At 45.8% G+C, this 12,213-nt stretch overlaps 1 protein-coding gene across 2 annotated transcripts in view; it reads left to right on the top strand.

The window, feature by feature from the left end:
* Window positions 1-276: 276 nt before the first annotated feature.
* Window positions 277-12,213, top strand: part of LOC109936079 (protein FAM102A-like) — a 28,245-nt gene continuing 16,308 nt past the window's right edge. Inside the window, exons 1-2 of one of the 2 annotated variants that reach the window (XM_048616950.1) lie at window positions 277-472; window positions 1,246-1,429. In XM_048616950.1, coding sequence (XP_048472907.1) covers window positions 1,284-1,429 — 146 coding nt within the window. In that variant the 5' untranslated portion in view covers window positions 277-472; window positions 1,246-1,283. Of the gene's footprint in view, window positions 473-510; window positions 1,056-1,245; window positions 1,430-12,213 lie in introns of those variants that run through there. The other variant, XM_020534690.2, reaches the window with a different exon arrangement.

Raw genomic sequence — 12,213 nt, 5'->3', positions numbered from 1 at the left:
GTCGGAAAAATCAACCAGTTCCATCCCTCATCATTGTTAAAATCGGGAGGAAACCAGACCGGTAGAAATCAGCTGAGCTAAGCGGGCTGCAATAAGATATTGCCGAATGTCGACAGTGACTCAGCCTTAGCAACACCAAGCTATGGGTTCAAATCCACCCCACAGCCTGAACAGAAAATATTATTTATAACAATTATTAATTAATAAATATTATAAAATAATCCTGCTGCACTATCTCGAACAAGTATTGGGGGGGAGGGGTTGGAAATATCCCTGACTCCGGGCCAATACCAATCCCTCAATCACATGAACAGATTGTCTGGTCGTTGTCACATGGGATCTTGCTGTACTCAAGTTGTTTCCGGTCTAACAAACTTTTTGAAGTGCTTCATCGATCGAGAAAATGCTTACTTTTGTGTGTGTGTTTTTTAAAAACTTGTATAGTTTGAAGGTCATAATTTCACTTCAATAGGTGAGGAAGATAACAGCCTGTGCACAGATTCCATTCCCAATCCCAAGAGAGAAAGACCCCTTTTTGGGGGGGGGGGAAAGTGAGTAATTTAGAACCACCCCGTGTCTTCTTCACTGTGACTCTGTCTGTGAGGTTGGGGGAAAGTAGAGAGTCCCACATGACTGAAACCTGGATTACTTTCAGGTATTAACTTGAATAGTTTAACTGGAGTCTTAGTTCAGCCCACAAGACGAGGGGGGAGGGTCCTGTTGGAAAAGTGGCTATCAAACAACGAGGAAAAAAACGAGAGAGTGGCAGCTCCCTTTCACCCACAACTTCAGGTCAAACCGGTTGAGGGCTGACAAGACGAGGCAGATGCAGAGAGAATGAGGAGGGACTGTTGAGAAACTCAGGGAGAAATAAAAGTTCAACCCAGTTCTCTGGGCTTTTCCTGATTGTGAAACACTGCTCTCCGCTTCTGTCAGTTAACAAGCAACTTCACTAGAGAGAGAGAGAGCCCAATCTGGGAGCAACCAGTTCATGAGAAGGCGACTTTAAAATAATTTACTTGATATATCCAGCGAGGATTTCTTCCCTTCGCCAGGTAACGGAGAAAGAAAACTTAATATTAGATTTGGATGGGGAGGGAAATCAAATATTTGTTGATATTGGGGTGTTGTCCTTATTTTAAAGGGTTTTTGTTTTCAATACCTTTTCTTTACCAGCTTATCCAATTTGTTAATGAGTTTCTATCTGTATTTAATTGTGTGTTTGTGTTTTTGTTTTACTCCCAGCTCTGTCTCTGAGGGGGGTAGGTTGGTCCCCTTGTTCTATGGCTTTCTTGATGAAGAAAAAGAAGTTTAAGTTCCTGGTCACTCTGACAGTGGTCAATCTCTCCGCCGTGCCGTTCATCAATGGGATCCTGTACTGCAAGATCCGCTTGCTTCACGGCGGATCCTTCAGTGAGCAGTCTACCCGGTGAGTGAGTGAGTGTGAGGGATGGAGGGAGGGGAGTTACGGGGATCTGCACTGTGGGCCTGATAATGTGGCTGCTTGTATTCTCCACACTTCCTCTCTTCCCCCACCCCGAGGCATGCCTTGTCGTTATAATTTTTTTAAACTGATGTTTTAAGCTCGCAATTTCACCCTCGCAGCCTCCAACCAAAACAGGGGATTAAAATTCTCTTCTGACACCTTCCCCCAAAGCCAGCAGATGAAGAGCACCCTTATTTTATAAAGGGGACAGGGTAATCAGAACCTCTTGTCTCTCTTCTCTCTCCCTTTCTTCACTCCCCTCTATCCTACCCCCTCTTCCCAATGCCACCTGTAATTCTCCCCAATGCACCCCCGTCTCATTTTCCTCTTTTAGATGCCCATCTTTATCTGCCCCAGATTTTCCACCCTCTACCCACTTCCTCCTGTGTCATCCCAGTAGCTTCTAAGAATTAAATCTGCGTATTTCTCACCCAAACCACAACTAATTTGCATTCACCCAGTAACTTTTCTGACCACGTGGGGGGGCCCTCCAGCTAAAGACCTATTGAAATATAGTCGGTATTGCAGGAAAAATGATGGACATTGCGTGTAGCCAAATTATAGCAAGCTGGTATTGACCAGCTGTTACCTAAACTGAAGAAGGCTTTCAGCATGCTTGCTTTCATCGTTCAGAGCATTGAGTATAGGAGTTGGGACGTCTTGCAGCTGTACAAGATGTTGGTGAGGCCACATTTGGAGTGCTGCATGCAATTCTGGTCGCCCTACTATAGAAAGGATGTTATTAAATTAGAAAGAGTGCAGAAAAGATTGACGAGGGTGCTCCGTGCACTGGAAGGTTTGAGTTATAAGAAGAGCTTGGATAGGCTGGGAATTTTTTCTTCCCTGAAGTGTAGGAGACTGAGGAGGATGACTTTATAGAGGCCTGTAAAATCATGAGAAGCCTAGATAAGGTAGATAGCTGACAGCTTTTCCACGTGGTAGGGGAGTGTAAAACTAAAGGGCATGGATTTAAGGTGAGAGGGGAGAGATACAAAAGGGTCGGGGGTGGGGGGCGGAGCAATTTTTTTTTCACACAGGGTGGAGTGTGTCTGGAAGAGGCTGCCAGAGTGAGTGGTGGAGGCAGGTACAATTTTGTCATTTCAGAAACATTTGTACAGGTAAATTGATGGGACAGGTATGGGAGGATATAGAGCAAATGCAGGCAAGTGGGATTAGATTAATTGTGAAAAGTGGGCTGTGTGGACAAGTTGGGCTGCAGGGCCTGTTTCCATGCTATAGCCTTCTCTGATCTCTCTTTTTAAAAAAAAAAAGACTCAGCAGAAGAACACAGTTAAGAGTAGGCCATTCAGCCCCTTTATCGTGCTCCACTGTTTGACGGGACAATGGCTGATCTTGTCGGGAATTGTTTGGCTCTGCCTCGCAAAACCACAGACTTCCTTGTTCATCAAAACTCCTGTGATCTGCCTCCACTGCTCTCTGGGGAAGAGAATTCCTCAGCCTAATGACTCTGTGTGAGAGAGAAAAATTCTCCTCGTTCCTTTGTTGTGTGGTTTTTTTATGTCCCACGTCAATGGATTTGGATTCAAGACAGACTGGTCAAAGAGAAAGCAAAGACAAAAACTGTCTTTAGGCTTATACCTCTTAGTCTCAATGTGAATTAAATGGTGTTACAAAATACTACAGTGCAAGGCATGCGGAGATATACCAGGCTCTAACTGAAAAGCTATTACATTATTGAAAAGCTATTCCATGAACTCTGCCCCGATGCTAGTGAGACAACAAGGTGCAGGGCTGGATGAACACAGCAGGCCAAGCAGCATCATCGGAGCAGAGAGGCTGACGTTTCCGGCCTAGCCCCTTCATCAGAAATGAAGAAGGGTCTAGGCCCGAAACGTCAGCCTTCCTGCTCTTCTGATGCTGCTTGGCCTGCTGTGTTCATCCAGCTCTGCACCTTGTTGTCTCGGATTCTCCAGCATCTGCAGTTCCTACTATCCCTGATGCTAGTGAGTCTGCTCCACATGCTTATACAGGAGCATAGAAACTTGGAGCAGGAGTAAACCATTTGGCCTGTGGAGCCCATTCTGCTATTCAATAGGATCGTGGCTGATCCTCTGTTTTGATGCCCTATCCCTGCTATCCCCCCTCCCCCATACCCATGATGGCTTTTAATAGCTTAAAAAATTTGCGCTCACTCTCGCTCTCTAATATAATCAGTGATTTGACCTCCATCTGCAGTAGAGAACTGAACTGGTTCGCACTCCTCCGAGCGAAGACGTTTTTCCCTCACCTCTTGGCCTTTCGGTTTGGGTCTCCTTGCAGTGGCTTTGGCGTCAGTCAGTGACTCTGTGGTTCTTCTTCGGCGTTGTGGGAATCTAACCCAGGATTCCAAGGGAGAGGGGGATGGGATTGGATCCTCAAGCCCAGAGCTGTGAAATGGACTAACTTCTCTTAGTATACTATTTTCCCCTTAGTATACTATTTTGGACTGTTATTCTGAACTTTTTATTCCTTTTTTCTAATTTATCATTTTGATTTTGTACCTTTTTGAAGCTCTGTCATCCTCTTTTTTTTGTCTTTTTATTTTTCTCTAAGTTTTTGTAGTCAAGAATCTGTACCTTTTTTGTACCAAGATGGCGCTGTAAGTGGTGACTTGTAAAGTTTTCATCGCACTCCCAGTATGAGTGCATGTGACAATAAAGCTAATCCAATTCAAGAAGATCCACTCTGTATCCTGAGAATTGTCTCTGACTTCTAAGACTCTGCAAACCAGGGGAACCGTTATCTCTGCATCTATTCTGACCAGCCCTGTTAGAATTTGATACATTTCCATCAGATCTTCCACTCATCCTTTTTAAACTTGAGTGAATACACGTCCAGTTGAACCTAGCTCTCTTCATACTACAGTTCTGCCATCCCTGGTTTTAGCTAGTGAACCTCTGGTTCTCTCTCTCTCTCTCTCTCTATGGCAAGTATATCCTCTCTCTTTAGATAGGAGGGCCAAAGCTGTGTACAATGCTCCAGATGTGGTCTGTCCAAGGCCCTGTATAACTGCAGTAAGACATCCCTCCTTTTGAACTCAAATCCTCTTGCAATGAAGGCCAATATACCATTCAGCTTCCAAGTTGTCTGCTGTAGCTGCCTGTCTCCTTTCATTGAGTGGTCAACAAAGACACCCACATCCCTTTGTATATCTACGCTTCCTAATAGATCAGCATTTTCAACAATGTTTTATGTTTGTCACAACAAAGTGTGCAACTCCACATTCAGCCATCTTGTACAGCATCTGCCACGTGTTTGCCTGCTCACTCAATTTATCTAATTGTCAACTTGTCTTCTCACCTCTCCACATCCTTCCTCGTTTAAGGTTGTTGGCAAACTCTCCTCTGAGGCAAAAGGCCCCAACTCCGAATCCCACTCGGGGATCTGAGCTCTCTGCAAGAGCCGGAGAGAGGAACTGAACTCTGAATGATCAGATGAGAGTACAAGAGCCACTTGCAATTGGATGTGAGCTCGTTTTGATTTTTTTTTAATGGGATCTTGCTGTGTAGCAAATTGGACAATGGGGGGCGCTGAACTCTTGAGTCGCTTGCTTACTCTGAAGGAATTTCCTGAGGATGAGCACGGTGGGGTCTATATGCGAATCTGTTTCTGCTTTCGCTTTTCTCCCTCCCCTGTTACTCTTTGACCTCTCTTCCCACCATCCTACCCACTCCCGCCCTGGTCCTCCTCCTCCAGTTACCATCTTTCTCCGTTGTCCTGATGGGAAGATATGCCATTTCACCACATCCCAGAGGATGTTAAGGTGGCTGTCGTTCAGATTGTTTTTTCCAAACTAACACACTTCACAACGTTTGTGTTCTGTAATGATTCCCAGTAATCAGCTTTGAGAACTGGTGAGCCAGAGGATCGGATCACTGGAGTCCATTCGGTGACAGTGTTCCCAGTACGTTGCTGGAATGGGAAAACTTCCAAGATCATCTTTTCTTGGGATGGGCAAGCTAGGGCCAGCCTTTATTGCCCATCCCTAATTGCCCTGGAGAATGCCTTCAGGGGTCTGGGTGGTGGCGTCTGCTGTAGTCCTTCGGGTGTAGGGGCACCCATGATGTTGTAAGGGATGGAATCCTGGGATTTTAACCCAGTGACAATGAAGGAACGGTGATATATTTCCAAGTCGGGATGATAAGTGGCTCGGAGGGTAATTTGTAAGAGGTTGTGTTCCCATGTATCTGCTGCCCTTGCCTCAGTAGAAGAGGGACACTCATTTGGAACCTTCTCTTGAGGAGAAATGCAGTGTTAGTGCAGTATGTTTACAGACAGTATACACTGCAGCTGCACCTGGGCATCGATGGTGGAGGGACTGAATGTTGGAGGCAATGAGCGTGGGGCTGCTTTCTCCTGGAGGGTGTCGAGCTTCTCGAGTGTTGTTGGAGCTGCACTCACCCAGTCGAGTGGGGAGTATTCCATCACGTTCCTGACTTGTGCCTTGTGGACAGATTTTGGGGAGTCAGGAAGTGAGTTACTCACCACAGGAAGAGCTTCTGACAATGTTTCCTCATTTTACTTTTCCCTCTCTGACCTCATTTTTGAGGCTTGAAAGTGTTGCAACTCCTGGACGAGGACTGTGTGAGGCAGGCTGAGAGGGGCCGAGGGTGGGTAGGGATTTAGCTGTTGTATCTCAGTCAAAGCTCAACAGAGGACATAACTGCTGAACAGTGCGCTGTATGTTATGAACCTGAGTGTATTTACTTTATTTTAAAAAAAAAAAAATTCCCTCCAGTAGCTCTGTTTCTTCAAATGGAACACCCTCCTGACTTGTTTGTGATCACATTAATTAGGAGCAAGAATAGGCCATTCTGCCCCTTCAAGCCTGTTCTGCCATTCAACATGGCTGATCTCATTGCAGCGTCAAATCCACATTCCTGCCGGCCCTTGTGATCTTTCATCCTCCTGCTTAACACAAATATATCCACCTCTGCCTTTTAAAAATATTCAAGTTCTGTCCTTCCACCACCTTTGACAGGAAGACAATCCTAAAGCCTCACATTTCCCACTCCTCATCCTGAGAGAAAAAGGATTTCCTTTGCTAATGATAATCAGAGTCCCACAGAGCTACAGCACAGACGAGGCCTTTTGGCCCATCGTGTGCACACAGGTCAAAAAACATCCAAAAACAATATTCTAATTCCAGCCTTGGTATCACAGGTGCACATCTAAAGACTTCAATGTTATGAGGGTTTCTGCCTCTCTCACCCTTACAGATTGAGAGATTCCCACCACCCTCGGGGTGAAAAAGACTTTTCCCTCGTGTCTCCTCTAAACCTTCAGCCTTTGCCTTAAATCTATGCCTGCCTGATCGATGACCCCTCCATCAAGGGAAACAGTTTCTTCCTGTCCACCCTATCTACGCCCCCTCATAATTTTACACTTCTCGATCATGTCCTCTCTCTCGATCTCCTCTGTCTGAGGAAAGTAGCCCCAGTCTGTTTGATCTCTCTTCATTAGTGAAACTCTCCAGCCCAGGGAGCATCCCAGTAAATCTCCTCCTTTCACCCTCTCCGGTACTATCTCATGCCTCCTGTAATGTGGCTTTCAGAATGGCCCACAATACTCTAGCTGTGGCCCGACCAATGTTTTACGCAGTTCCAGTGTAGCGTCCCTGCTCCTGAACTCTAAGCCTTAACTAATAAAGACAAGTACATTGTAAGCTGCCTTTAGCCACTATAGTGCACTTTCGCATCAACTATCCTGATGCCTTGAGGGACTGGTGGTGACCTTCCAGAAGTTTATAAAATTGTGAGGTGTATAGATAGAGTTAATGTTAGGTGTCTTTTCCCTCGGATGGGGGATTCAAGACAAGGGGGCACATTAAGGTGAGAAGAGAGATTTTTTAAAAAAAATACGAGGGGCAAATTTTTTTACTCAGGGTAGTTCGCATATGGATAAACTTCCTGAAGAAGGCACAGTTACAACGTTTAAAAGACTTATGGATAAGTACATGAACAGGAAAGGTTTGGAGGGATATGGGCCAGGAGCAGGCAGGTGGGACTAGTTTAGTTTGAGATTATGTTCGGCATGGACCAGTTGGTCCAAAGGGTCTGTTTCCATGCTGTATGACTCTATATGGTGTAAATGTAAGATTCTTCTATTTCCTAGGGCCTACCATTCATCATGTATTCCCTTGCCTTAATCTGTTTTAAGTGGATGACCCCAATTCTACATAAGAACAAAGGGGTGGCAGGGTGATTCAGTGGTTAATACTGCTGCCTCACAGTGCCAGGGGCCCGGGTTCGATTCCAGCCTCTGGCAACTGTCTGTGTGGAGTTTGTACATTCTTCCTGCATCTGCATGGGTTTCCTCTGGGTGCTCCAGTTTCCTCCCACAGTCAAAAGGTGTGCACTTTAGGTGGATTGGCCATACTAAATTACCCAGAGTGCCTAGGGATGTGTAGTTTGGTGGATTGGCAATGGGAAATGCAGGGTTACAGGGATAGGGCGGTGGGGATTGGGGGTTGAATCTGGGTGGATTGCTCTTCAGAGGGGTTGGTATGGGCCTGATGGGCCAAATGGCCTGCTTCCACACTGTAGGTATTCTATGATCCTCTTCCCCCATCTCCCCTGTCAAGACCACTCAGGATCTTTTATGTTTCACTTCAGTTTTCTCTTGAGCTTGTAAATTCCAGTGGATGCAAACTTTCCTCAAAACAACCCATCTGTGTCAGATATTAGTCCAGTCAACCTTTTCTCAATGTCTTTACATCCTTCCTTAAATAAGGGTTTTTTCCATTCATGGGATGAGGGTGTCGCTGGCTAGGCAGCATTTATTGTCCATCCCTAATTGCCCAGAGGGCAGTTACGAGTCAATCACATTGCTGTGGGTCTGGAGTCACATGTAGACCAGACCAGGTAAGCATGGCAGTTTTCTTCCCTAAAGGACGTTAGTGAACCAGATGGGTTTTTCCCTACAATCGGCAATGGATTCACAGTCATCATTTAGCTTCTTAATTCTGATATTTATTGAATTCAAATTCCAGAATCTGCTGTGGCAGGATTCGAACCCAGGTCCCCAGAACATTACCTGGGTCTCTGGATTAACAGTCCAGCAATAATACCACTAGGCCATTGCCTCCCCCTAAGGTGACCAATACCGGAACAGTACAGTACAGGAGCAGGCCCTTCGGCCCATGATACTCTACACTATACTTCAGATGTGTCTCTCCGGTGCTCTGTGTGACTGGAGCATAACTTGCACACTTTTGTATTCGGTTCCCCTTGTGCTAAATTATAATTTCATGTTGGCTTTGCTGAATATTTGGTGCACCTGCGTACAAACCTTCTGCAGCGTGGTAGTGTCCCTGTGTTCAAGTTTCCAGAAATGTATCCTTTTAACCTGTCTGCACATAACTAATGATAAGTTGTCACTGAGATATTCCACCACGGGGAGCGGGGAGATGGTGATATTGGTTTTTTTTCCTGTTTTATTCTATTGTGATCTCCTTTCTAATCTGTGAGACCGAGTTGATCACTGGGTCAAGATGGTTCTCCCTGAGCTCCTGTCTGTGAAGGGTCACTGATTTTTTTCATTTTTTGTTTCAAGGTTTGCCCAGCCTTCAGTCTGCACCTTTTTTTTTTTTTTTTTTGTTTTTTGCATCTTACACCAAAATAAAAGTTCTTCAGATGTTTATCCTAGCAACGTGATCTCATCAAGCCGCAAACCTCCGGTGTCAGAAGCAAATTGAGTTCTGGGAAAGCGGAGACGGGCCCTGCCCTTGATGTGTACAGACAAGTTTCTGTGCGTGCTCTCCATGGCAACTCATGATGACAAACTCTCTGTTTAAAACAGGGACTCCCGATCCTGTCATTGTACAAAAACCCTCCCACAGCTCTGCGCTTCTCCAATGGGAATGGGCTAGTTTGTGAGCAATGTGGCTTAGGAACAAGAGTAGGCCATTCAGCCCTTTCGATGTGATCATGGCTGATCTGATTGTAACTTCAAAGCCACATTCCTATCTGTACTGAACCTTCCCGCCCACGTCTTCGCTTAAAGAGTCTATCTACCTCAGCCATCAATTTATCAGAGAGTTAGGGAGGGAGGGATCCTCTGCTACCGTAGGGTCAGGGCTGATGATTTGGCAGAGGGGTTTGGGTCGTGTGTACTTGCCATGGAAACCTTTTTTTATTTTAAAGACCAAAATGCCTTCCTCAATGCTGACTACAGTATTGTAATCCCAACAATATTACCTGCTGAATCTCCACCTCTGCCCTGTGCTTCCCTTCAGAGAGTGTGGAGCCTTGGGAATGTTTTAGGTGTAATTTTTTGTTTGGTTTGATTTTATTGTCACGTACTGAGATACAGTGAAAAGTATTGTTTTGCGTGCTACCCAAGCAAATCATGCCTTACATTAGTACATCAGGGTAGTAGAACAGAATGCAGAATATCATGTTACAGCTACAGGGGTGATGCAGGGAAAGATTGACTCTAATACGAGAGGTCCATTCATAAGTCAAATCTGTTGGTATGTGTTTTCACACTTAGTATCCTCCGCCCAATGAAAGAGAGTATAACTGGCAGGAGAGGGGTCTTTATTTAATTCTGTTGGCTGATTTCCGAAGGCGGTGGGAAGTATAGATGGTGTCAATGGAAGAAAGGCTGGTTTTCGGGATGGACTGGACTGCATTTACAACTGTGTAATTTCTTGCGGCCTTGGGTACAGCAGTTGCCATAACAAAGCTGTGATGCATCCAGACAGGATGCTTTCTATGGTGCCATCATAGAAATTGGTGAGAGTCACTGTGGACATGCTGAATTTCCTTAGCCTCCTGAGACAGTAGAGGCATTGATGAGCTTTCTTATCCTACGTCCATCCCTATCCTGTTCAATGTCCTCCCTCCCCAGCCCCCAACCAATGTACCACCAACCACAGCTGACAGGAACAAACCCTGGAATGTGGGGCCCACAGAGTAGGCCTGATGACCTTTCTTGGGAACTGGCCACTCACTGTGCCTTGCAGCTCCCAAGTGCCTTTTGAAGTTTGTCTCCCACCCCATTTCCCTGACTGCGTTGGAATGCAGGGATGAAATCTCAGATTTAAGGCCTGGCTTGTGTTGGCCATTCAGTAGGAGCTGGAGGGTACGTTTTCTGGGTCGTTGCTACCTGTGTTCTTCACTCGCCTTGACCTTGCTGAACGTGCCCCTTTGAAATATCCCTGACTAGATTCCTGGGTGGAAGGCCTGGGTGTGTCTGGTGCTTCCCTCCTTTCCCTGTTAACCGCCCCCCCCCCCCCCCCCCTTCTCCCCGAAAGGATGGGTTCTGTTAGAGTTTGTCTCATTCTGTTACCAAGACACCATCACCTTGACAACTTGTTATGATCTCTCTGCCTTAATTAGTTTGTACAGTTTTGGATTACTTATTACTTTGGTTAGACCCTCAGCATGTGACTCTTACATCTATCATGTTATTCCAGTCATTGGGTTTGTCTCCAGCACCACCTTATGTTCAATTTTTTTTGTCATTGAGGCAGAGACGTAATTAATTGGATTATAGGTCATCCCTCTGCTTGTTATTCAGCTATTAACACTTTACTCACACCGTCTGACACTCTCGGTCACCTGCAGAGACCTATTACTCAGCTGGTCCACACTCCACTCACCATTTGTAGGATCTTTTTGATCTCTGGTTGTATAGTCTGTGCCTGTCTGCTTCTCCTCACTTCACCTGACAAAGGGGCAGCACTTTGAAAGCTTGTGATTTCAAGTAAACCGGTTGGACTATAACCTGGTGTCGTGTGACTTTTGACCTTGTCCACCCCAGTCCAACACTGGCACCTCCGCATTTCCTTTCTGGCGAGCCAAACTCTCTTTTTTGGAGCCTCTTCTTTCTTTTACTAATTGGCTATTTAAATAACACACAATTAAGCTTCTTGTGATGGGCTTATGGGAGGTGTGCATTTCGTTCTGTGAAGGTGGCTGTTTGGTGTGTGAGTCACTATCATGGGACAGCAGTTACCTGAGATAACAAGGTGTAGAGCTGGACGAACACAGCAGGCCGAGCAGGAAGGCTGATGTTTCGGGCCTAGACCCTTCTTTTGGGTCTAGACCCGAAACGTCAGCCTTCCTGCTCCTATGATGCTGTTTGGCCTGCTGTGTTCATCCAGCTCTACACCTTGTTATCTTGCCATCCTTACCTGGTCTGGTCTACATGTGACTCCAGACCCACAGCAACATGGTTGTCTCTTAACTGCCCTCTGGGCAATTAGGGATGCACAATAAATGCTGCCTGGCCAGCGATGCCCTCATCCCTCGAATGAATAAACGGGGGGAAAAAAAACGTCCCAGTTATGTCCTGGGCGAGGGCAGAGATTGAGAAAGGGAGTCCTTAACTAATGGAGGAATTGAACCCATGCTATCGTCATCTTGAACAAACCTCCAGCCGGCTGAGCAACCCTGTGTGGCAGCTCTTTGAGTGTAATCTTGTGGGCTTCATTTTCACCTTTTTCAATAACTGGTGAGGGCTTATCTATATGTTAAGAATTGACCCATGAAGGTGAGGGCACTGCAGGCTGGTGAGTTTGAGTTGCTGGTTTATTTGACTCGACCCCACACCCCAGGAGCTTCCACTGAGAACGTGCCCTCCTTTCTCTCAGATTTTATCTCTGTCATCAAGGAACGTTGCATTGATATAGCGCCTTTCATGGCTCTCTTTCTGTTTCACGGCCTCAATGAGGTGTCTGTGTGTCTGTGTGTCTGTGTGTCTGTGTGTCTGTGTGTCTG

The sequence above is a fragment of the Rhincodon typus genome, chromosome 35 (assembly GCF_021869965.1).
Source record: "Rhincodon typus isolate 14 chromosome 35, sRhiTyp1.1, whole genome shotgun sequence".
Classification (NCBI taxonomy): Eukaryota; Metazoa; Chordata; class Chondrichthyes; order Orectolobiformes; family Rhincodontidae; genus Rhincodon; species Rhincodon typus.
Note: the sequence above shows the minus strand (reverse complement) of the source record. Positions and strands in the feature narration are given on the sequence as shown.